The sequence below is a fragment of the Macrosteles quadrilineatus genome, unplaced genomic scaffold (genome assembly GCF_028750875.1).
Source record: "Macrosteles quadrilineatus isolate MER2022 unplaced genomic scaffold, UCM_ALF_1.0 Scaffold_8__2_contigs__length_117827958, whole genome shotgun sequence".
NCBI classification, from domain to species: Eukaryota; Metazoa; Arthropoda; class Insecta; order Hemiptera; family Cicadellidae; genus Macrosteles; species Macrosteles quadrilineatus.
Genome location: NW_026542601.1, coordinates 59892503 through 59918527, shown reverse-complemented (window position 1 = coordinate 59918527; position 26025 = coordinate 59892503). Strand labels below are relative to the sequence as shown.

The following is a 26025-nucleotide window of genomic DNA, read 5'->3' as shown; positions in this document are numbered from 1 at the left end:
GGGACCTCCTCTTACACCCACTGTGTATGCTTGACACTGTTGGCAAAGTGATGGAGAAGTTAATTCGTGTCAGACTGACCGAGGCTATCGTCTCTGCGGGTGATTTGTCCCCGCAGCAGCATAGTTTTCGTTCTGGTCACTCGACCATTGACGCCATCCAAGAGGTAGTTGGGGCAGTGCGGAGTGCGGAGAACCACAGTCATTGGTCGCGCCGCTTAGTTCTCCTCGTCACTCTTGACGTGAAGAATGCGTTCAACTCCGCCAGGTGGAGTGACATGCTACAGGCGCTCGAGCACACATTCCGCGTCCCTCCTTACATATTGCGAATGATTGAGTCCTACCTTTCAGACCGCGTCCTGCTCTTTGACACCAGCGAAGGTCAGCGTCGGATCTCTGTCACTTCTGGGGCTGCACAGGGATCGATCCTTGGACCTGATCTCTGGAACGTGTCTTACGACAGTCTGCTTAGACTCGAAATGCCAGACGAGACCCGCCTCGTTGGCTATGCCGACGACGTCGCTGCTCTGGTTGCAGGCAGAACCGTTGAAGAAGCAGAGCTTAAACTTGGTATAGTGATGCTCCGTGTCAACGAGTGGATGCGGGACCACGGCTTATCGTTGGCGGTTGAAAAAACAGAGATCGTGATCCTAACCAAGAAAAGAATTCCCACCGTCCTTCCTTTGCAAGTAGGCCATGCCCAATTGGAGACCAAGCCGTATGCCAAATACCTTGGTGTTATGATTGACAGCAAAATGTCTTTCGGCGAGCAGATAAAGCGAACTGTTGACAAAGCCGCTAAGGGAGTTGTTGCCCTTAGTAGGCTTATGCCAAACGTTGGCGGCCCCCGCTCCTGCAAACGCCGCCTACTGATGTCTGCCGTCCAATCAGTACTCTTGTACGGCGCTGAAATCTGGGCCCACGTGCTGGAGAGGCGTGTCTTCCGTGACAGGCTCTCCCGTGTTCAGCGTCGAGGTGCCTTGCGAGTTGCTTCCGCTTACCGCACGGTTTCCGAGCCTGCAGTCATGGTGATTGCCAGTGTCATCCCCGTCTTTCATCTCGCGAGGGAGCGACAGGCGATCTACCGCAGGAGACCTGAAGTAGATAGAGAGACTGCTGCCAGAGAAGAACGCAACCGTGAATGGGCAGCGTGAATGGGAAGCCGAGTCTCGGGGACGTTGGACCGCCAGGCTCATTCCTAGCATCCGACCATGGGTGGAACAGGAGCATGGTGAGGTTGGGTACTACTTGACTCAATTTTTTTCGGGTCACGGGTACTTTCGGGCCTTTTTGCACAGAATGGGGAGGGCTGCCAGCTCAGACTGTATGTACTGTCCAGGCATTGCAGACACGGCTGAGCATACCTTCTTCTTCTGCGACAGGTGGTATGTCCGCCGAGCCTCCTTGATCTCCGAGATCGGCGTCGACATTACTCCCGACAACATCGTTGGAGTTATGATACAGGGGGAAGGAAACTGGAACTGTGTAAAGCAGTTCGTCGAAGCCATACTTCGGGATAAGAAGGTCGACCTCGATCGGCCTTAGTTTTCTGAGGAAACCAGAAGGAAAGCCCTAGGGGCGTAGTATAAAAGGCCTAGCCCGAAGTAATGTGCGAAACAGTTCCAGGCTAGTGTCCTAGGAGACGAGGGGGTTTTTTAGCCGGTAGTCCGGGGACAATGAGCCCGCGGGAGTCCGGCACTACTGAGTGGCCATTGAGCACCTCAGTGTGCGTAAATCAGGGTGTCTAGTAGTCGGGAAAATCGGGAAAGTCGGGAATTAGTATTGAATTTCAAAATGGTCTTGAAAAGTCGGGATTTAGTCTTAAATTTGATTTCAAAGTCGGGAATTTTCATGATTTTGCCGCGATCGTCGTCTTGCGTTTACGTAACCGCGAAGGCCAATGATGATGTCTACACGGCCTCGGGAAATGTTCACGATTTTGCCGCGATAGTGGACGACGACGATGATGTTTCCGTGACCGCGGGAGATGACAATGACGTTTCCGTGGCCGTGGGAGTCAATGATGATGTCTACACGGCCGCAAGGAATTTTCATTATTTTGTCGCTATCGCGGACGACGGTGATAACGTTTCCGTGACCGCGGGAGACGACGATGACGGTTCCGTGACCGCGGGAGATGACGATGACGTTTCCGTGACCGCGGAAGATGACAATGATGTTTCCGTGACCGCTGGAGACGACGATGATATCTGCTCGGCCGCGGGAAATGTTCTTGATTTTGTCGCAAAAGCGGACGACGACGATGACGTTTCCGTGACCGCGGGAGATGGCAATGATGTCATTGATGTCTACAAGGCCACGGGAAATATTCATGATTTTGCCGTGATCGCGGACGACGACGATAACGTTTCCGTGACCACGAGAGATGACGGTGATGTCTAAACAGCCGCAGGAAATGTTCATGATTTGGCCGCGATCTCGGACGACGACGATGACGTTTCCGTGACCGCGGGAGATGACGATGACGTTTCCGTGACCGCGGGAGACGACAATGACGTTTCCGTGACCGCGGGAGACGACGATGACGTTTCCGTGACCGCGGGAGACGACGATGACGTTTCCGTGACTGCGGGAGACGACGATGATATCTGCTTGGCCGCGGGAATTTTTCATGATTTTGTCGCGATCGCGAACGACGACTATTATGTTTCCGTGACCGCGGGAGATGACGATGACGTTTTCGTGACCGCGGGAGATGACGATGACGTTTCCGTGACCGCGAGAGATGACAATGATGTTTCCGTGACCGCGGGAGACGACGATGATATCTGCTCGGCCGCGGGAAATGTTCTTGATTTTGTCGCGATCGCGGACGACGACGATGACGTTTCCGTGACCGCGGGAGATGACAATGATGTCATTGATGTCTACAAGGCCGCGGGAAATGTTCATGATTTTGCCGTGATCGTGGACGACGACAATCACGTTTCTGTAACCGCTGCAGTCAATGATGATGTCTAAACGTACGGTACGCAGAAGATTTCATGATAAAAAAAACCAAATTTACTAGTTAGAATTTTTTATTGCTGCATTATTTCTTTACTTGAAAACACCACATTATCATAATACTACTTTATGACAAAGACAGGGGTTGGTGTAGTATTATTTAGAAAATTTGGTTAAGCTATAAAAATTGGTATCGGTATCAAGAATTGAGAATGGATAAATTTTGGTATCACACCCACTAATTGTTGAAAAACTAGTCTTGAAAAATTTGGAATTAGTCTTGAAAAGTCTGGAATTAGTCTTGAATTTTATAATGGAAATAAACTAGACACCCTGGTAAATGCATTTTTACCTCCTCCCCATAAAAAAAAAAAAAAATTGTTTTGGAATTATTTGAGGTTATGTTACTGTTGTATTTTACTAATTTGAACTCAGTTTATTTTATCTCCAGTAACTTAGTTAAACCAAGTCGAGAGGTGGTTTAGTTTGAACTTAGATTAATACCTAGTTTTAATTTGGAGAAACACAAATCAAGGTTAAACCAAGTTTAAATCACCGTTTAATTTAAAATTAAGTTTAAATGAGTTGGAGAAACCGGGCCTAACTCATTTAACTATTAATTATCTGTTGTGCAGTAAAAATATTTACATTTTATGTAACAAAATAAAACCAGCTGTTCCCTTAATTAATGGTGCAGATTCAAAAGTAGCTGGAGGTTGATTAGGAACCTCTGGAGGTTGATTAGGAACCTCCATGCCAATTCCTGAGTTTTTATGGCTTGTAATTTTTTAAATATATGTATCAGTGAGTGAGCGGTATTTGAATTTTATACGTACAGATTTCTAAAACAGTTACCTGTCAGTTAATTAAGAAAACTGAGTGGAATAATAAATGCACTACACTAAAGAATCTTGCACCTACCTTGGGCCTGATGAGTGTGCAGCTTCAAGTGACTTCGCAGTGAGTCCTGGCGTACAAACGAAGCCTTACAAAAGGAACATTTATGTGGTCGGACAGTTGCTAACACGCCTCGCTTTCTGTTCATCCCTCCTGTCTTCTTAATTACATCTGCGTACAAATATAAAATATTTATACACTCCAATCTCCAAATAAAAATGTGTGGTTTTGCAACATTTTCTAATGGGGAAAATTTTATTTAACACGTTGAGTGCTGAAAACCTTTAAACAGACGCTTGCCAATGGCGACGAGGCCCAGGCAGAGCCCCGACGCACCACTGAATCAGCGATCGCAAATAGCATTCAAATATTTCAGTTAGACGAATCACAAAAGAGGAGTGGTGATAGTTCTGCTTTACCTTGAAAGTGGACATAGTTCACTGAAACACCCAAAGGTAGCAGCACTGCCTGGATCAATATTTATTTTGTAATATGGCTTGAATAGAGAAAATCTCTGAAACCGGGACAAAAGCATTGCCAGACGGGATTTTACGGGAATTTTTAGTACCAACCTACACCAAAGTAAAGCTCGCATTCTAAGCTACAGCCTGGCAATGATTATAACGTTCCCCGACTGAACTAATGTAGTGAGAGTGGCGCAACTAAATCCATAGATGTAGGCCAATAGGTGCGCTCGTGACGCATTACATCAATTAATTGATGTAGCCTGCACTCAACGTGTTAATGTCTTGCTTGTAGTTGGAAGGCTTCCTTACCATTAACTTAAAAGGTAAATGACACAAGGCTCATCCTTTGGTACTTAGCAAGCAAGGCATGTCTTAAAAATAATGTATTGACTGATTGAGCAAGTGTAGAAAAAATTAATGTAAGGCTTTTGGCATTCACGCCTAATTTTTACAGTTGGTTAAAATCTGCCGATATTTTACCAGTAGCTTTACCGGTCAAGTAATCAATTCCTTTATTTTTGTGACACTTTTAGCTGGCATGGAACATGACTTTGTAATTTAAAACAGATGAGGACGGTCAGTAAACAAAAGTTGTTGTGAATGTTTCATTCACTGTCCCTAGTATTTCACGTCCTCTTCACTATATCAGTAATGGTTCTCTATCGGAATTTGAAGGCGGTAGAAATGGGCCCTATAAATTTGGTGTGTTTACAAATAGCCTTACTGTTTTTATTTTTATTATTTTTTTTATAATTTTTATTATTTTTATCAATATAACATTTATGTCACCAGAAGTTAGTTATATTAAGAATTTTCGAAACGTAAAAACTTAATCTTAAATCTATCTAAAATGTAATAATTGGGTCCAGAGATTTTATACTAACCATCAATTTGCTTAAGATTGCAGTAAACATATTCACTAGAGAATTATAAAGCTACTAGTGTCTACCTGTTGCTCGAAATCTAGCAATTGTCAATTACTGGTATTACAGGAGTTATTTTAAAACTAACAACAGCTATAATTTTTGATGGGTTTAAAACAGTAAGTAAACTGAAATATCATGTAACTTACACTGTTCATAACAGTTTGATATAATCAACATTTTCTTGTATATTTTTATAACTTTTTGGAAGCTGACCTTGTTTTTTTAGTGTTTTCAAAACGTTTTTTTTAACTTAACCATGGCCGCATGAAGTTTTCCATAATACTGTAGCCTACATGGTACCACCATTGTCACCAGTAAGTTTACAAAATTCAGTCAATTTTTAAATAGCAATAAAATTTGTTCAAAATTACTCAAGGATTACCCGATTTCCTGCATAATCTGTCTGTCACCATCTTATTTGCTTCAAATGGCATTCTTTTGGTTAGTTGATGTAATGAGGTCAATTATATTTACCTGTAAATACGCAGAGTTAAAAGGTTTGATGTTGTGCAGGTGTTTTTTTTTATAATTGAATTCTTCAATGAAAGTTTAAGTAAAGGTTTCTTGGATGTAGTCCTATTCTTCTAAAATCACTTGATTTGATGGAAACAGAGCTTAAATGTTTTTGAAGTACCAGTTTTATTTCACCTTAGAGAGGTTTCCTCAGCAATGATCACAAAGTACATGTTGCCTTCAATAAAATTATAGCAATGTGGCAAAAACTCATGTTAACTGACTGTAGGAATCAATGTTGCGTTCTTCATTATGTAGACTAATAACGATAACTAGGTGGCGTTCGCAGAGGCATCCACAAAATCGAGCGGAGTCATCAAGGATTCATATTATATTGTTTTTGTCATACTGCAGTAAAAACAGTCGTATTTAATGCATGCGTTGCGGGTCCGAAGTAGGATTTTTAATATTTAGGGAGTAAAAATCGTTTTTAGCCTCTATGGAGTAAAAATCAGCTGTTGTCAACTCAGTTGTAAATTTCGATTGTAAACGATTGCATGTATAGAAAATATGTATCCATTCGTGCTTCGTAATCATTTTAACCTACAGTCTACAGTCTCTTCCCGTAGCATTTCAGCATTGCAGATACATTAATCCATTCCCACACTTAACACTGCTCACCTTTACTACTTCCTTCACCACACCCTACGTCGTGGACCTGTTTCCCTCTCTTCTTGAAACTTTGAGACCCAGTGGGGCGGATTTCTGAGATTCTTTTTTAACGCCATATAGATGTTGGCACTCACCGATATGGTCTTTATCACCCAGCAAAATTTGAAAACGATTGATTTAGCCGTCTAGGAGGAGTTTGCGTATTACGAAATGCATAAGAGTCTATGTATAAGAGCTTGGCTCGCTCCGCTCAATAAAATTCTTAATAAAATATTAGATCTATTTCTTCTACTTTTTTATTTGGGGACGTTCTATGATTTTTCTGCGTTTCCATAATTTGCAAATCGGTTCTTTCAATGATTGCTCAAAAAATAAAGTACCGTGTCAATTCAGTTTGGTTATTTGGAGAAATATATCAAATTACTGAGGCTTTCTCGCCTTTTCCATTATAATGTGTACGCAAACCCAGATTTAAATTAGTAAATATTTAATCTAAGCTAAGTCAGTAAATGTGTCTAGCACCATAGACAAAAAGAATTAAATATAGACCATCAGCTGTGCTGCGGTTACCATAGGTTTTGGCGCACACCACTGGTAGCGCCATGTAGTTACGGCGTACACGCTATGTAACTACACGGTGCTCCCAGCGGAAGAACCTACGGTAACCATGGTAACCGCAGCACGGCTAACAGTCTATATTTAATTCTTTATGGCTATGGTAGCACATTTCTTTGAATTGCAACTAAAATGTTAACAGCAATTAAATTATCCAGCTGATCACAATGTAAACAAATCATGATAACATGGGAACTTAAAATGTAACATGTAAGACCTTGTATAACATCTACTCAATGAGATCTTTCCAATGAGCCGTAAACTAACAAAATCGGTTGAGAAACCACGGAGGAGTTCTGCCGACAAAAATCGTGCTTGCCTATTTTATATATAGATAGGTTACAATGATATTTAGGGTCTAATATTGTTTTTTTTTACTAAATCGGAAATGTTACAAATTATAAACATCAAGTGTTTTGTTGAATTTGATAGTGAATACTTAAGATTATTTCTGGTGCCAAATTACATTTCATCAATTACAATATAAAATAATGGTCAAAACTTAAATGAATTAGAAATACCTTTATTCGTAAAATCCTGGCAAATGAGGCAACTTGGAGATTTCATAAACAACTTCCCATTGTGGATCAGATGTTTACATGAATAGCTGTGAGTTCCATCTGAAACAACAAAGATAGTCTCAGTTACTGCATCTATCTTTTCTATATGTTACACTCAAACTCCGAATTCGGGCAATGTCCAAAATTTTTACCCACTTCGCGATGTGGACAGTGTGAAATACCCACGTCGCGGAGTGAGCATTTTTTCCGGACATTGGCCAAAGCGAAATGCCCAGACCGCGTTGTGGGTAAACTAGTTTACTCAAATACCGAAGTCAAAATGTTCTTCGGCGATTGAGTAAATCCAAAATACCCACAACGCGATGTGAGCAAAAGTAATTGCCCACGTCGGGTAGTGGATATTTCTTGTTGCGCAAATGCCGAATAGAATAGCCTGTAACTACCCCATGCACAAATATCGACATGAAATCTACAATCCCTAGGTGAAATAAAATTTAATTACGTTTAAAATGATATTTATTTAATGTACTAGTATAAATAACATTTTAGAAAAATGCAGGTAAACAGCAAAAACTACCAAATAGGAATAATTATTAAAATGACCGTAACAAATATACTGCGGGTCCCATGCCTCTCTTTAAATTAAAGTTTCATAAAGGTTTCTCTTGCTTAGCTTAGTCAAGAGGTGTTAGGTTAATGAGACATAAGACTGCTTGGGTGTTACTCAACGTGTAATGAACAAAATTTAAATTTAGAAAAAACAATAAATGTAACAAAGTGTTACAACAGCAAAAGAAAACGTTGAAACTGTTGACTTAAGTGAAAGTAAATTACTAACACCTAAGGTTTTACTGTTACAATAATTATCTTTTATTTTACTGAAGTACACACACACAACATTTTTACTCAAACATAACTTATTCAACAATTCTCATTACTATAAAAACAATCCTAACTATTTACACATGGTCAGCTGTTACCAAAATAAATTAAATTAAATACAGAACAAGTAACAGCAAACATATTATATAAAAATAAAATTACATTCAACACCTTCCCTTAATTTTAATTTTATGTAAGAAACAAAAAATAAATATCTTGATTATCGTCTTCTGTTCAAGATTTTGGATAGTTGATCAAAGCTTTGCTAAATTGATGAAACTTAACATTGTTCAAGGGTTTTGTAAACATATCCGCAACATTCTCAGATGTAGAAACAAAAGAAATGTTTATTTTACCTTGCCTTACATTTTCAGTCAAAAAATGGTAGCGAACATCAATGTGTTTGCTTCGCTTGTTAAAAATTCCATTTTTACAAAGCTTAATAGCACTTTGATTGTCCATGTTTAGGTTTGTTTCAACATTAGTTCCACTCAACTCTTGCAAGAAAGTTTTTAAATATAACACTTCTTTGACACATTCCGCCGCTGCAATGTATTCTGCTTCAGTGCTGGACAAAGCTACAATCGGTTGTCTTCTTGTACACCAGCTTATTGGGTCTTCTCCATACATTATGACAAATCCAGTAGTACTTCTTCTTGTATGCTTGCAATTTGCATAGTCTGCGTCACAATATACATTTAGGCAATTTTCTCCTGATGCTGAAAATAATATTCCTGCGTCTTGAGTACCTTTAATATATCTTAAGGTTCGTTTGACATTTACAACATCTTCATTGATTGGATTCTCAACACATCTACTTTCTAATCCCACAGCAAGTGTAAGATCAGGTCTGGTTTTATTGGATAAGTACAGCAAACTTCCTACAACTTCTCTGTAAGGATAATCTTTTGTCAGGCAGCTTACTTCTTCATCAGGTTTGCTCGTTTTCACTGGACAAATGGGAGTGTCTACAGGTTTACAATCTATCATTCCATATTTTTCGAGAATACTGTTTGAATAGTTCTTTTGTGTTAACAATATCCCTTCCCTTGAATATAAAATTTCCATTCCAAGAAAGTTTGATGGGTTTTCGTCTGTTTTTATTTTAAAATCTCTAGACAGCTCGTTCAAAAGTTTCTTCATCTCTCTTTCATCTGAACCAGCAAGAATTCCATCATCAACAAATATAGCAAGATGAATACTGCCATTTGTAAAAACACAACGGTCAGAATGAGTTTGTTTTAAGCCATATTTTAGTAAGCAGTTTGTAAACAACTGGTTCCATTTAAATGGAGCTTGTTTAAGTCCATATAAAGTCTTTCTTAATTTTAAAAACTTTATCTTTATGATCAAACCCTTCAGGTACACACATATAAATTTCTTCATCTAAATTTCCATAGAGAAAAGCAGTTTTAACGTCAAATTGCATTAATTTGAGATTTTGTTTGGCAGCTACTGAAAATAACAAACGTAAAGTTGAATTACTTACAACTGGGCTGTAGGTTTTTTCATAGTCTATACCTTTTTCTTGGGCAAAACCTCTTACAACTAGTCTCGCGTTGTATTTTCCGTTATCCTTTCTTGTTAATACCCACTTGTTACTTAGGATCTTCTTGTTTAGTGCTTGCTTTTTGTCAACCACTTCCCACGTTTCATTCTCAATAAGGGAGTTTTTCTCATCCTCAATTGCTTGTAGCCAATTTTTTTTATCTGGTCCTTTGATTGCTTCTTCATATGTCAACATCACAAAATCCTTATATCTTTCAGGTAGTTTAGTTTTTCTTCTTAGTTTGATGCTTTGTGTAGTATCAGTATTACTTGAACTTGGCTGTTCTTCATTGATTTCATTTTTGTCTGAAACCAACTCAAACTCTATTTCATTATTACTTATCTCACTTAGATTATCTGCACTCTCAATATCTTCATTTTCAGTTTTGTCTTCTTTCTGGTCATTTTCATTTTCATTTTTGTCTTCTTTCTTGTCATTTTCATTTTTGTCTCCTTTCTGGTCATTCTCTGTTGTATTTTCAGAGAAAGTAACCTCATCACCATTATTAGTTATTGCAGAAACAGACAACAAGTTTTTACTGAGTTCAGGAACATATAGCACATTATTCAGGATACATTCTTTGGATTTTACAGTTCCACTCGTTGAAGCTAACATGGTTTGATTTTTCTTTGCAACATATATTTCAGAAGAAATATTTTGTTTATTACTTAACAAATCTTCACAATTTGTCATATGTGAAGATGTGCCTGAATCAACAACCCATTCAGATACAAAGTTTACAGTCCCACTATTACCCCAAACATTTTGTCCATCATCATAAGACAAAAAAGACACAGTTTTACTAGCGACATTTAGGTTCTGGTTTTTTCTAAAGTAACAATCTTTTTCATTATGATTTGACTTTTTACATATATTACAAAATAAATTTGGCTTTACATTTCTTTTTTCAAACTTGTTAACAAATTTTTTTACATTTCCACAGGTGTTTGCTAAATGACCAACAGCATTGCATTTAAAACATCGCCTTTCATTATCAGAGTTAGCCCAATTGTGTGTAGGTTTCTTGCAGTATTTTGCTTTATGGCCTGGAATTTTACAGTTGTGACAAACAACTTGGAATGCAAGATTTTTCTCTAGGCTTACCTCCTTAAACTCACTTCTTGACTCTTCTGCTAACAGTCTCGCTGTTAGATTTGCCAATGTCTTTTCTTCATTGGGCATTGATTCCCAGGCAGTTACAAAATACTTAAATCTATCTGGCAGACTGACAAGAATTTTTGATATTATCATTTTTTCATCAATATCTTGTTTTAAAGTTTTTAGTCTGTGTGCTATGTTTTCAATTCTACTTGTGTGAGAACTTATATCAGAATTAGGCTCATACCTGAGGTTAAAGAATTCTCGTAATAACGAGTACTTCTGCTGCTCTGAGTCTCTTTCATAAATATAACACAGCTTCAAAAACATTTCTCTTGAGTTTTCACAGTTAATGATATGTAACATCGGTCCCTTCTCAATAGAACTAACTATACACTTCTGAGCCTTGGCATCTCTTTTAATCCAATCAGCCTTCTTCTTTCCATCGCCCATATCTTCAAGTTTCTTAGAACCATCAACAATACTCATCAAATCACTGGATTGAAATATTATTTTAATCTGAAATTTCCACAATGGAAAAGTTTCAACTCCTTTGAGTTTTTCTACGAAATCATCTTCATTTACTGATGCCATTGTTAGTCTTACTTTTACTTTTTCACTCACCTTCACTACACTTTAACTCTTAGGGTTTTACTAGAAGATTACTTCTTGTTTTTACAGTTATGGTTGAATTAATGGATTTTTCTGGGCCCCATAACCTGTTGACTTAAGTGAAAGTAAATTACTAACACCTAAGGTTTTACTGTTACAATAATTATCTTTTATTTTACTGAAGTACACACACACAACATTTTTACTCAAACATAACTTATTCAACAATTCTCATTACTATAAAAACAATCCTAACTATTTACACATGGTCAGCTGTTACCAAAATAAATTAAATTAAATACAGAACAAGTAACAGCAAACATATTATATAAAAATAAAATTACATTCAACAGAAACGGCAAAGATCAACAATAGTAAGATAAATTAATTTACAACGTTATATTTAATTCGGCCCAGTAAACGAAGAAGGAGAATGGCGGATTAGAAAAAACAGAGAGCTACGAGCTTTATACCAGGACCCTGATATAATAGCAAGACTGAAGGAAGTATGTTCTGCTGTACCAACTGGAAAGCGTCCACTGGGTAGACCGAGAATGAGATGGTATGACCAGGTTAAGAGAGATGTGAGTCAGTGTGGAGGGACAGTGGAGATGGCAGCGGACAGAGAAGCGTGGAAGAGGCTGATCTACGAGGCAAAGAATCGACTGCGATTTGTAGCGCCCCAGCAGTAAGTAAGTAAGTATATTTACAAGAAAAGAAAATCAATTGAAAATTTAAAAGAATGAGTAACTGAGAAATTATATGACTTGTTTGTTTTACAAAACTTTAGTTGTATATTTTATTCCCTTTACATAGGCTACTGTTTATTGTCCCAGAAGCACATGCACTGATACACGCACTCCGAAACTTTCGATCTTCTTGGTCCAGTGGCCCGTGGTGATCTCCTTGATTTTTTCCTTCAGGTCCTCCAGCTCCGAGACTCCTCACCCCTACATCTTCTTCATTAGCCTTCTTCTCATTGGCTTATTACCGATAGGGTGTGTGGCTTATAGGTTAACGATGTTTCTTGGAAGTCAGCCCTACCGGTCATCACCTAGCTCGCATCAGATGGGAAAGGAATTTGTAAATCGATGCTCATGCTACTGTTCAACTCTGTTCACACCAACTGGTCGACTAAGTGTAATGTGAACAGAGTGTCTGCGTAGATGAGCACCGTGGGTACGGGGTTAATCCCCTTTCTTACAATACATACATTGAAATAATGTTTTTCCGCTATGCTAGCAACCTTAAGATGGCGACTATTACACGGTTGGCCTACTTGTTACATTTGTATTTTACTTGTTGTCTCAGTATGTGCTGCAATGTCATAGAATTGCATTTTATCTATAACCCAATACATTTTCACGATTTACCTAAACAGTTCCTCTGCAACCACACCTGATAAATCCTTGCTTGGATCCAGATGACATCATTGCTTCTTTGCGTAGGTACGTTTACTTGCTCATCATGTCCATCCACGGTGAAAATAATTTTATTTGGCAGCCCATAAAATTAGTATCAATTGCAGATTTTCTCAAGCAAAGAGTGCACAAAGGTAACTGTGCTAATGCTAATGCTAACTGCTTTTTATTTATGTCTTTGTTATGGATGTCCTGTGAAATTGAGAATTCTGCGTTAGCGCAAACTAGAAGTACCCACAATGGGCACTTACTTTGGCTCACATTGCGTTGTGGGTAATTTGGATTTACTCAATCGCTGAAAAGCGTTTGCCATTTGAGTAAATCCGTTTACCCAAAACACGGTCTGGGCATTTCGCTTCAGCCAATGTCCGAATAAAATGCTCACTCCGTGACGTGGGTATTTCACACTGTCCACATCGCGAAGTGGGTAAAGATTTCAGACATTGTCCAAATTCAGAGTTTGAGTGTAACATATATAATACGCTAAGCCGATTTTAGTGAACAGAACTCCTCCCACATTTTTAGACCGATTTTGATGATTAGAGTGTCAAATAAATGGCCCTGATCTGTAGTTTTGCAAAGTGGTTTCCATTATTTGAAATATTTATTAGTTTTAATTAGTTTGTGCAGGATCTTCCATCTAAGATGGGGTTACTCCCATAAGGTTAACATGGAGGAATCTATTTATTAAATTGGAAACTTTGTCTCCACTAATTTGAGAGAACGGCTGGGCGTAGAAGCTTGGTAGGGGTGTCTAAAGAAAGGTCTTGGTCTGTAGATGTGCCATCAAAAGTAAAACGAAGTAAATTCCCTCAGCGCTCTGCTCCAGTGACTTTTAAAGTTCACTCCCCAGATTTGTTTATATTATGGTCCTATGTATATTTTTTTACTACTTTTTAATAAAAGAGCTGTTAATACTTAAATTGCATTTTTAACAAACACATCAGGGAGTTGAATTAATTAATAAAAAAAGTACCCCCGCCGCAGCAAACCTGCAGACTAAGCGAATTTCCTGCCTGATTTGATTTTCAATTAAATCTATTCTAATAGCATTAGGTTTAACGAGAACCTAAGTTTGCTGCCTACAGGGAGGGTAATAGTGTGTTTGTTAGTAAAATATTAAGAGCTTGGTATAAAGTAGGGGTGTGCGAATAGTGATTTTCAACCTCGAGCCGAGCCGAGCCGAGCTTTTTAAAATATTTTCGAGCTCGAGCTTTATCGAGCCGAGCTTTTCCTAGCGTCACCTTATAATAATAATAATAATAAATCTTTATTGTCGTTTGGTAATATAAACATTACATGTTTTGTTACATATGTTAAATAAAATATTAAATATTCTACAGAAAATGTTAAAATAAAGTTAAAAGGATAAAGCATCAGTAATAATAAAAACTTTAAAATTAACAGGGAAAAGACCATAACAAGAACAAAGAATCATCAAGACTGCTTGGCCTCACATTTAAGCGTTAAAAAATCTTCATTCTGCAAAAACTCATCAACTGAATAAAAAGCACGACTTGTAAGCCAATCTGATAATTTTGACCTATACAAATGAATACTTTCCTGATTTCTAAAATATATTGGAAGTTTATTAAATAGTTTTATTTGCAAGTATTTATAACTTTTGATAAATTTTGATAGCCTGGCTTGAGGAATATATAAATCTTTTGATTGTCTGGTGATATATACCCATGGATTGAGTTGCAAGGAACAAATTTATTCAGATTCTCTTTAACGGAAACTAAATTGTAAAAAATGAAAATATTAGAGAGTGTTATGATTTTATTTTCAGCAAAAAATGTTTTGCAACTAACCCTATCTGGAATTTCAAACATAATTCTGAATTCTGAACATTATCAAAAAAATAAATTATTAAACATTTTTCTTCAAAAAGTGCATAATAATAATAATGTTCAGTCAATTTTTAAATAAACACAATATTATTTTAATATGTCTAAAAACATTGAGAATTGTCAAGACATCAAATAGTAGATAATCACGATAAGAACTGAACTGAACTAAATTAAGATGCAAGAAATAAAAGGATATGATTGAAGGCCTGACGAGATATGCAGTGCAGACTGAGCCAATCAGATTGTCTTTCATAACAGAACAGCGCTATCTTGAATGACAACAAAACAACTAGCAAGTCGATTAAATATGTATATTGTAACTACTATGAATATTTTATTCCATTTTGTATAAATAAATAAATATAAAAACACGTGATTATTCTTGTTGTTTTCCATGCACAAAATATTTTTGTTTTATGAATCATATTAATCAATACCGCCGCCGCAGCAAACCTGCCGTCTAAGCGAATTTCCATTTGGCCGAATTGATTTTCAATTGATCTATTTAAATAACATTAGGTTTAACGAGTACCTAGGTTTGCTGCTACAAGGAAACTAATAAAGTAGTGTGTTTTTAGTAAAATATTGATAGCTTACTATAAAATAAATAAATTTGCCAAGTTTGATCAAAATATATCCATAAACAAGCAAACTACAACATTTTACAATATTCTCCATAAGAATAACATGGGAATTTTAAATTTACCATTTTTTTAGTTTTCTCCGTAACCAATAACCGTACAAAAACACTTTGATATACTGAATTGTTTGTTTTTTTAAGCTCTTTAAGAAGGTTTAGAGAAAAATTGGGAAATTTTGTGTTTTGAGGGTAAAAAGTGAGAAAAACCAATTTTTACCCCATAAAACCCCCCATAAAACCCTGTTCCCATGGTCCGATCATGCTGGATCGCGAACTCATTCAAGTTTATCCCGCCTTACACCTTCAAACCAAATTTCATCAAAATCGGATAAAAATTACTCAAGTTATCGTGTTCACGGACACATATATATATATATATATAAATCTATATATATATATCTATATATATATATATATATATATATATACATATATACACATTTGAACGAATGGTGTTTTTGGCCTCTGGGGACATTAAAATGAAAAAGTAAATCGGTCCCGGGCCTAAGTCTTACCATGAGACCTACGGTAATAGCTACTTCCCTATAGGGAAATTCGCTAAAAAGAACATGATTGGTTTGGATCAAAAAAGGTGAAGAGACAGAGTAAAAAGTAAAATTATATATTAAAAAATATATAATTGACATATAGAGGAAATAGACCAAAACACTAAAATTAATAGAATAACACACAAAGTAAACAAGAAATGAAATAATGAACACGATGATTTAACACTGTCACTAAATTCTGTTATCTAGAAGGGTCGGTGAACTAATCAATAAATAGCCAAAACCAGTTTCCTCCCCCATTTCTCTCTCAGTCTCACCACCACCCCTCCCCCCCTGAGCCGGGAGGCCCAGCACTTTGTCCTTGAAACACCCTAGCCTCTGAAACAATAAACCCTTACACCCGCATTGCTGTTTTGACAACAGGGTTATGAATGCATTCACTATTTTTCATTTTCCAGGATTAACTCTCAATTATTATTATTTGCAAGTTACAAATAGGAAACTACATCACATTATGGTATTCAATGACCCATGTATTATCAAAAATTAATAATCCATTACTTATTTTGATAATAAAAAGCATTCATTACAGCACGCACCACTTATTGATATTTAAATAATCATCAAAGTAACTGTTACTTTATACAAAATAAAAATAAAATAGGTACAAAATTGTGTGGCCAGTCAAACTTTATAAACAAACATTTTATTCTATAAAATACAGATGGTAAATAGGGGTTGGTTTAAAGGAAATAAAATACAAAACAGATAATTAATTATTTTGATAAACATTAGAAAGGTTATGGGATTGATTGAACTAAAATAACCGCAGGGAAACTTATAAGTAGAAAAGTTGTCAACCACAATCTGTTTAATCAGTACATTGTTAGAGAGAGCAGAGAGAGAAAGAGAGATAGCAGATAGGGGCGTTTGATAAGGAATCTGAAAAAGTAAACAAACAAGGAACAACGACACGACAGACGATTGATACTTGTTTACAGCCTTATTGTGTCGCCCACTACATTTGCACACGTGACCACTTTTTTTTTCTTCCTTATCTTTCATCCGTCCCAAAATAGAATTCCTGAAATTGTTTGTTGGTATAATCTCCCCTCCCACACAAGGCGCAGTGCTCAGTGCGCACTGTAGGTTGTCACGGCAACCGTGTGTCGTCATAGCGACGAGCCAATCACGCACTCGCACTGCGTTGTATATTACGATTTACGATACGAATAGCTGTGTTAGAAAGACAACGCGATAGGTGGTAGTTTGTCTCTTTACTATCTCCTCAAAATTACGATCGATAATCATTGCGTCTTGACTGAGCTGAGGTTCGTGCTTATCAAACCTCGAATGATTGAACAACGTAGAATTGTGATAACATTGTTTCCAATTACGACCCAAATTAAGTGTTTTTTTTTTAGTTTTGACTTAGTATTAAAAGCTCGGCTCGAACTTCGAGCTTTTTCAAAATGCCTCGAGCCGAGCCGAATAATGAAAAGCTCGACCAAAAAGCTCGAAGGTTCGAGTACTCGCACACCCCTAGTATAAAGTAAATAGATTTTCCAGGTTTGATCCAAATATATCCATAAACAAGCAAACTATAACAGTTTACTTATTCTCCATAAGAATAACATGGGAATTTTTAATTTACAATTTTCTCCGTTACCAATAATCATACAGAAACACTTCAATATAGGCCTACAAAATTATTTGTTTTTTTTAAGCTCTTTAAAATGGTCTAGAGAAAGTTTGGGAAATTTTAAGTTTTGAGGGTCTAAAACAAGAAAAACAATTTTTACCCCATAAATCCCCTATTTACGTTTTGACCCCCCCCCCCCCCCCCCCAGAGGCCAAAAACACCATCCCTTCAAATTCATATATATATATATGTCTGTTAGCACGATAACTCGAGGAAAATTATCCGATTTTGATGAAATTCGGTACAAATGTGTAAACCTATGTTTAATAGAACGAGCTCGCGAATCAGCAAAATCGGACTATGGGAACGGGGTTTTATGGGGTAAAGATAGATTTTTTTCCCATTTTTGACCCTAAAGACATAAAATATCATATTTTCTTCCCAAACCATTTTGTAGAGCTTAAAAAAGAAATAGTTTTGTATATTGAAGTTTTGTTGTATGCCCAACGGTTACGGAGATAATTTAAAAAATTGTAAATTTAATTCTTATGGAGAATAAATAAACTGTTTTAGTTTGCATTTTTATGGATATATTTTAACAAAATTTGGAAATTTTTATTTAATACTAAGCCATCAACATTGCAATAAAAAACACACCTCAATATTTTCCCTGTAGCAGTAAACCTAAGTACTCACTAAAATTAATGTCATTTTAATAGGAAATAAATCTGACAATTTTTGGGGATTATTTTAATAGAAATCCAGCCAGGTAAATGGAAATTCGCTTAGTCTGCAGGTTTGCTGCGACAGGGGTATTTGTTAAAAAAACTTTTTGGCCTATTAAGAGTAAGGCCTACCGAAATCTGCTTAAAGAGTAATGTGGCAAAAAATAGTTTACTCACCATCGTGTAAGAGAGAATCTGAGCTGATCTTGTGTACCTTAAGATGTCTCCTGAGGTCTGTGCTCGTCTTGAAAGTTTTCTGACAGCCCTTGTGTTGGCAGAAGAATGGACTGTCTCCTGAAACATGCAAGTGAACATAGAACAGGTCATTGAATCAATTAGTATTAAGAAAGAATTTATTTAATCTTTTGGATGAAATAACTTGTCTAGGTTTTTCGAACCAGGTATTTTTCAGTAAAATATTTACTATGTGAGATTTAGTAAAAATGGTAGAAAAGTAATTTTTTATTGATTTGACAAACAAATATCCAACTTACAACATGAAAAAGAATCATTCACCCCACCCCTGATGATTCTTGGCACAAACACATCACTTAATTTGGTATGGAAACTAGTACATCCTAACTTATCACACATGCTGTTTGAAGCACACCACTTTGTAGGTAATATGAGGTAAACATAAGTTTAGTATTACAAATAAATAAATAAAACTAAGTAATACTTTGTGACTTTTGTATATTACTCCTGGACTCTTGACTGTTTAAGGGAAGCTAGCTGGGCTCTATCTCTATATTCATAAAAAATCTGATTTTGCAGGAAGTCATTAAATGAGTCTCAGATTTAGTCTTTCTCTGCTAGGCAATTAATTATCTAATTTTCTATTGAGAAAAATTATCTAATGAATGTATGTGAATACCTTAAATCCATTTAGAGTAAGAAGGTTATCCTTAAAACTAGGTTACACACTGACCAGTATGAGTTCGAAGATGAACAATCATGTGAGATGAATTCCTGGCTCGGTATGAACACATTTGGCATCTAAAAACAAAATTTACAATTCATTACTGAGAGTTTACTTACTTTATTTCACAACTGAATCCACCCTAGGTTTTACCTTTCATTGTTTTTATCTATCAATTAAGAGTGATAAAAAGAAAAATACTTTATTTATACATTTCAAACAATTCAACATATGACTATGATTTTCAATCAAATATAAATGTTTGAAAAATAAAAAGAAAGCTCAATAGAGCAATGGGGGAATTGCGGCACCATCTTCAAATTGAATACTTCGAATTTTTCGTCTAGTTCCCCGTAGCCTAAGCGAAACCGCTCGAATGATGGAAAGCTGGCTTTGGATCCTCAACCATCCGATAATTTGGGAGTATGGTTTTCTCCATTTTACAGCCAGGGCTTCGCTTGTTCTCCTCTGAAACGCTTCATATTCTTTAAGAGTGATTAAGAGTGATATGAATTATTTTTCTTAAAGTAGACTACTTTACACACAGAAGGCAATTTGTCATAGAAATCATCCAAACCTGACTGGGCAGCATGGGTGGTGTTTGGATTCTCTTCAGGCAGATGACTGAAGAAGTCTGGCAACCCCATTGGTGTTGGGGCTCGAGGAGGCCTTACCTCACCAAGTCTACACACAAATGCATCGGTTCTCCATCAAACCATATCAGGCATATAACACGTCTTTTTTTGTATCAAAGTGCATATTAGATTTTTGTTTACCTGTGAGGCCGTTCATCTGTGTGTATTTGTGAGTGTTTCCTGAGCGCACCACCGTCAGTAGTAGCGTAGTTACATAGCTGACATTTGTATCGTTTGTCTCCCAAGTGAATACGTTTGTGCGACGTCAGCTTATCTTGTCTCGCAAATTTCTTTCCGCAAATAGAACATAAATATGGTCTTTCACCTAAAAAAGAAAAGTGTCCATATGTTTTTCTATTATTGTAACTTAATCTATTCTAACGAGCAGATTTAGATCCAGCCTAATATTCAATATCGATGGAATATGTCAATTGTGTTTTGTCATGTTACACCTAAGTTTATCTCCAAAAAATCTAAATTCAGCTATTTTGCATTAATAAATAAGGAGTCAAAGAAGTATTAAGCTAAAGGTTATCTTTTATTGAAATATGAAGGTTAAATATAATATCTTGATTTGTAGTGCATTCTACCATAGTCGAGAAAAATATTGTTTATAGCTAAACTACTTTACCTGTGTGTGTTCGCATATGTCGAACCAAGTCTTTGTGATAGGTACTGACAAAATTACAAATGTTACAAATATTTTTCTTGTTTTTGTTATTAACAGTCTTTTCTCTCACATCCTCACCATATCGCTGTGTTTTCTCCACAATATTTGTGCTTATGCTTAAGTTTGGAGCTGGAAAAAAAGGTTGAATACATAATTGCAGTTAAAGCTTGATAAATAAAATCCAATGAATAAAAAATCTTGATGTTTTCTTTATGATTCTTTTAAACTTATCAACCATGTAATGTTGCTCAATGTAGGTGCCTTGATTATTCAGGTTTTTAAAGAGTGTTCATCATTAATTAAATTATTAGCCTATATCTCTAATTTACAATGCTACAAGACATCAGTCAAGCCAATTTCATTATTAATCAAATTGAACGTAAATTAGAACTCCAACTATCCGAATCACTAACAGAGAGAATTAATTAAAAAATTGCCTAAAACCACAGTAATTAGAATCTTTGTTAAGAAGGCAAAGCAGAAAAAAAGAAAAAAAGAAGAAAAGAAGAAAAAAGAAGAAAAACTCTTGCTGTCATTTTGTCATTGTCTCCCAAAAAAAAATCACGAAAACAAAAACAACTTCGACATTTATTGCAAAATCCAAAAATCATCGCAGCTAGCATAGTCTACTTTTCTGTAAAATTACTCGAATTCTGGTAAAATCCAATAATCCTACTGTTTGATTATCCGATGGTGTTACGGTCTCAATTGATTCGGATAGATTTTGGAGTTCTAATGTAAAGTATATTGAACATCTTAACAGTTCGAAACACGCCAATACTGTGTTCCAATGTTATTAAAACACATATATTTGTAACGGTCTATTAGAAAGCCCTACTAAATTCTCTGCAGTGGTCTACGGGATGTCTGTTGCACATCTGCACCGCTTGGTCTGTGGATATGACATTTTTGTACAATGCAATTATCCCATGTAGCTTTTATATTAGTTCAATATAAACTGTTTTTGAAAAATCTGTTTTTTTTACTTACTATCACCTAAAAACAAAAACAAAAATGAATTGTCGCATATATGCGGCGTTTGGGCTTTTTCAAGAAAACTATAATAAATTTAACTAATGTCTTCGCTATGGACCGGGTGTCGCAAATATGTGACATTACTAAAGGTTATCAAAAATATAAAAATACAAGATTATTTGCAAACACAATTGCAACCTATTATATAGTAAATTATCACTGTTTAATAGGTTTTATCCTGTGGTCTGCGTCTACTGTTAACCAAGTGACAGCCGGTCTATAAGATTCAAATGTATACCTCGGTCCGTGGCAATGACCGTGGCATCACATGCGACGCTCGGTAGCGAACGTGTTAATAAATAAATTATAGTGTATTCATAATATATTATCCATGCCTTCCGAGTGGTTTACACCCGCCTACTTCTCAATTGCCGCTACTGGTTCCAAAAACTACCTTTATCAATACTGTATAAGATCATAACAAGAATTGTATTTAGAAGCTCCTATAGGTATGTTTTCTTAATTTAAAACGTTAGGCTAATTTTTTAGGGATAATAACTAAAACTTAACTTACATTTTCTGGAAGGATTTTCCTGTACTGCTAGAGTTACGTCTATGTCATTGTGAACATCATTATATACAGGTTTTGTTGATGATTGTTTTTCAGGTGTCTTTAAGTTAGTTACTTCTAATTGTTTATCACTTCTATTACATGGTTGAACTAGTGAGCTGCTTTCTAAGCTAGTTTGAGTTTTTTCTGATAATCTCTCGTGGAAGACTTGATCAGGAGACTGATTGTCAGCAGCATCACTTACCACTTCCTCGTTCTCACAGTGTAAAATGGGCAGAAAAGATCCATTGTCCAGTACAGTCAAATCTAACACGGCTTCATTACAAAAAAAGCCATTATCCAATGAAATATCATGAGGGTTTGGAGAGAATACAATTGTATTATGTGAGGAACATTGAGATTTGTGCTCAAGAAAAAAGTTTAGGTCGTTAAAACTCTTCTTGCAAACTCCACATACATGAAGATCTTTTGTGAAATTCATTCAGTTATTTGTTCAGTGGTAATCAGAGACAGGTTAGTCTGAAAATAATCACATTCCTTTAATTAGCTTCCTAGTATCGATTGATCGACTCATACTACTACATTGAACTATTATACATCAGATATTAAACAAAACAGCGTGATATTGAAGTAAGATAACTTAAAAGGTCTAATTCAACAGAGAACCAATGATATATCATCAGATGAAATGTTAACTTCATAAAAATGTATTAAAATATCTAATCATTTGATAAAAATGTTGAATCTATATATTGAATTTCTGTAATTGGTCTTAACAAAAGACTGCCGCTGTTTTACAGTGCACTGCGGCATTTAGGTTTGGTTATGTTGCATTGTTATGGTATAGCCTCTGGATCACTGATTTTTACAATAAAAGGTTTAAATTACCTGTATCCCTCAAGTGATCCTGGTTTGTAGTTAATTGACTACAGCCGTTTCGTGTTGTAAAAACACATCTTCAGGTCAAACGTACATTGATTTATTCAATGGAATGGTCGTCATAAGGTTTAAAGTTCACAAAAAAAAAAAAAGTATGGCCATACTCGTGCATCCTCTACCATATCTTCCAGAACATCATTTGTGGTAACTTAACTACTTAACTGTATCTAAATTGAAACCAAAAGCCCATTACATCATTTTTTATAACCAAAATTAAACTAATCATCCCTTCATATACAGTCCACTACTCTATTTTTAAAAAGCCTTCTTAGGAATATGCTACACATGTATAGGAGGTGACAAATAATGCTAATAGTTGATTCATATTTTAGCGACATAGTTTGGGTCGCAGTAGTTGGTCGGTAGTACAGGGCACCTCTGAGGACCTTTAAATCATATAGTATTGAAAATACATTATAAAAGAACAAAACTGGGCTGCTGACGCTACTCTGCAACAGCGCTGTTCAGGTAACGGTAACCTCCATTGAGTATATATGCTCTAGTATGTGTATACACAATGGCAAAATTAAAGCTAAAATAACCAAACCACCACAGCACAGTGTAAAAGAGTTGTATTGGATCCTATGGCTTTGAAAAATATTTGTATTCTAGCCTATAGGTAGATAATTCAATATTTATATTGCGTAAATAGTAGGTACATCCAATACGATTTGTATATACAACTAATAGGCCCTACTTCATCCAATATTATATCGTGGGTTCTCTACAGAACTGTGCAATCAAGTTAGTGGTTAGCGTCTCAGACTTCTGTACAAGAGAGACAGGTTCGATTTATGGCAAATGGGATTTGACCACTTCCTCTTAAAAAAAAAATCAACACTTAGCGTAAAATGAACACATTAGAAATGTTAGCTGTACGGTAGGCCTACTGAATAAGTTACAGCAGCACAAGCAGAAGCAGCTTAACCCATCTAATAACTAATACCACGAATACTAGAAAAGTCCCGGTATGGATCATAAACATAGGTAAACAAATGACATTTTTTGCCCGAAAGTAAACAAAACCATATGTTAATTAATGCTCTTAGTAAAGGGGTGTTGTTTACTTTCGGGCCAAAAACGCCATTTATTTATGTTTATGATCCATACCAGTATTTTTCTAGTATTTGTGACTAATACCCATCTAAGTAAATATTTAATGTTTTCAAATAATATTTGTGCTTTGTGATTGCAAAAAACTCATGGGCCCTAAACACTTTGAGCTTTGAAATAGGGTAAATGATCAGTAACTTTACTAACTATAGAGTAACTGTAGAGTAGGCCTAAATGTAGAGTAACCGGAGGCCACCCTTGTAAAGTGCGCTGTGACGGTTATGTTAGGTTGGGTTATCATAAATTAACTTATGTTTGTAGGACTTTCCTCGTCTCGCTATGCATCAAACGATACCAGATGAGTCATACTTTTGCCTGCCAGGGTACACGACCATATCTGTTGGCACAAACAACCGAATGAGTAATGTTGATTATTCAAATTGTTTCATTTGATTGATCAATATGTTCATTCGGTTGTTTGTGCCAACAGATATGGAAGTGTACCCGCCTGCCAAATCCCCTCCAAGTAGGCCAAGATCAGGTCGTTCACCGGAGCGTGCGCATCACCTGTCACAGCCTTGTATCTACGTCAGTGTCCTTAATGATGACTCACTGGTATCGTTTAGTTCACAACGGAACGAGGAAAGTACTACAAACATATTTATGAAAACCCAAACCAACATAACCGCTGCAGCGTGCTGTATACCTATTTTGCGGAGTACATCTGGCAGCCTGCGGCAGCGACGCATTCAACTCAATCCTCGCTGACATCATTGCCGTCTGGGAGGCAGGACTCAAATGGCCGCTAATCGTAATCGTGTCAAATTTGGACAGTACCGGTAAGTAAATTAAAGTATGTTCTTCCCCATTATGTAACTTAGTTATTTTTGGACTCCGGTAAAACAAAATCCCTCCAAAATAAGTGGTCTCCGAATTATACTAAGGTACCATAACTGATCTACCTAACTTACATAAGCTAGGCCTAACTGTTAATTTTTCTGCCTAAGGTCTAGGCCTATTGGCATTTAAACTTTGATAATTGAGTTTGCGTAAACATTAACCTAATGTTCAAAGGCTTCTTTCTGTAGGAATATTTACTGATCATTCAGTCTATAGCCATTGTCAATGCAATAACTTACCGAATTCAGTATGTTTGTACCTAATTCAACACAAAAAAGGGAAACTCCAGATTAAAATAGGCTAGTCTATTTAAGCAGATCAAATGCAAACAGTTTCCTTTCAGTAAGTTTAGATAAGAGGCGGTACTTAGTGTTAATTAAACTTTTCTTCATTTATGTATGGTGGCTTTATTAATTGTTCAGCAATTTAAAAACACAAATTCGGAGCTACGTTAGATTTATCTGAGTTATCATGTTAATTACTTACCTCCACTTAAGCCTAACCGGCCTAACCTCAAAAATAAAATATTTACGATGGCTGTTTTCACTAAGGAGTTCTTACTCCTAAACGGTATCTGAAATGTTTTGTTCCTTAATAAATTTGATTAACATGAGAATCAAATTCCATAATTTATGTATGTTATCCATAAACACGATACAAACTAAACCTATGTTTGTGATTTAATTGTTTTTATTATTGTTTAGAGATCAAAGGATACAAGAAACAAATCATGCAAAAAATCATGTCAGCAAAACTCTAAACTCAACAAACACGCGACGCGGCAGCAAAACAGCTGATTCTGGCCCAATGCCCAATGCAGCGTTTATATTTCGCGTTTATAACGCGTTTTCGAGCGTTGCACAATTTTTATTTCAGCATTGGTTTTGCCAACAGTATCATTTGGAGGCTTCTGATTG

General features: G+C 36.4%; 1 protein-coding gene across 1 annotated transcript in view; it reads right to left on the bottom strand.

Annotated features, from left to right (window-relative positions):
- LOC129000958 (zinc finger protein 64-like) overlaps nucleotides 1-25814 on the bottom strand; it is a 31070-nt gene extending 5256 nt beyond the window's left edge. The window contains exons 1-8 of the mRNA XM_054428056.1: nucleotides 25595-25814; nucleotides 22220-22735; nucleotides 20632-20799; nucleotides 20142-20325; nucleotides 19375-19442; nucleotides 18624-18740; nucleotides 7516-7614; nucleotides 3886-4032 (exon numbers count right to left, since the gene is read on the bottom strand). Of these exons, the coding sequence (XP_054284031.1) occupies nucleotides 3886-4032; nucleotides 7516-7614; nucleotides 18624-18740; nucleotides 19375-19442; nucleotides 20142-20325; nucleotides 20632-20799; nucleotides 22220-22697 (1261 nt within the window). The 5' untranslated portion in view covers nucleotides 22698-22735; nucleotides 25595-25814. The remainder of the gene's footprint in view (nucleotides 1-3885; nucleotides 4033-7515; nucleotides 7615-18623; nucleotides 18741-19374; nucleotides 19443-20141; nucleotides 20326-20631; nucleotides 20800-22219; nucleotides 22736-25594) is intronic.
- Between the last annotated feature and the right edge of the window lie 211 nt (nucleotides 25815-26025).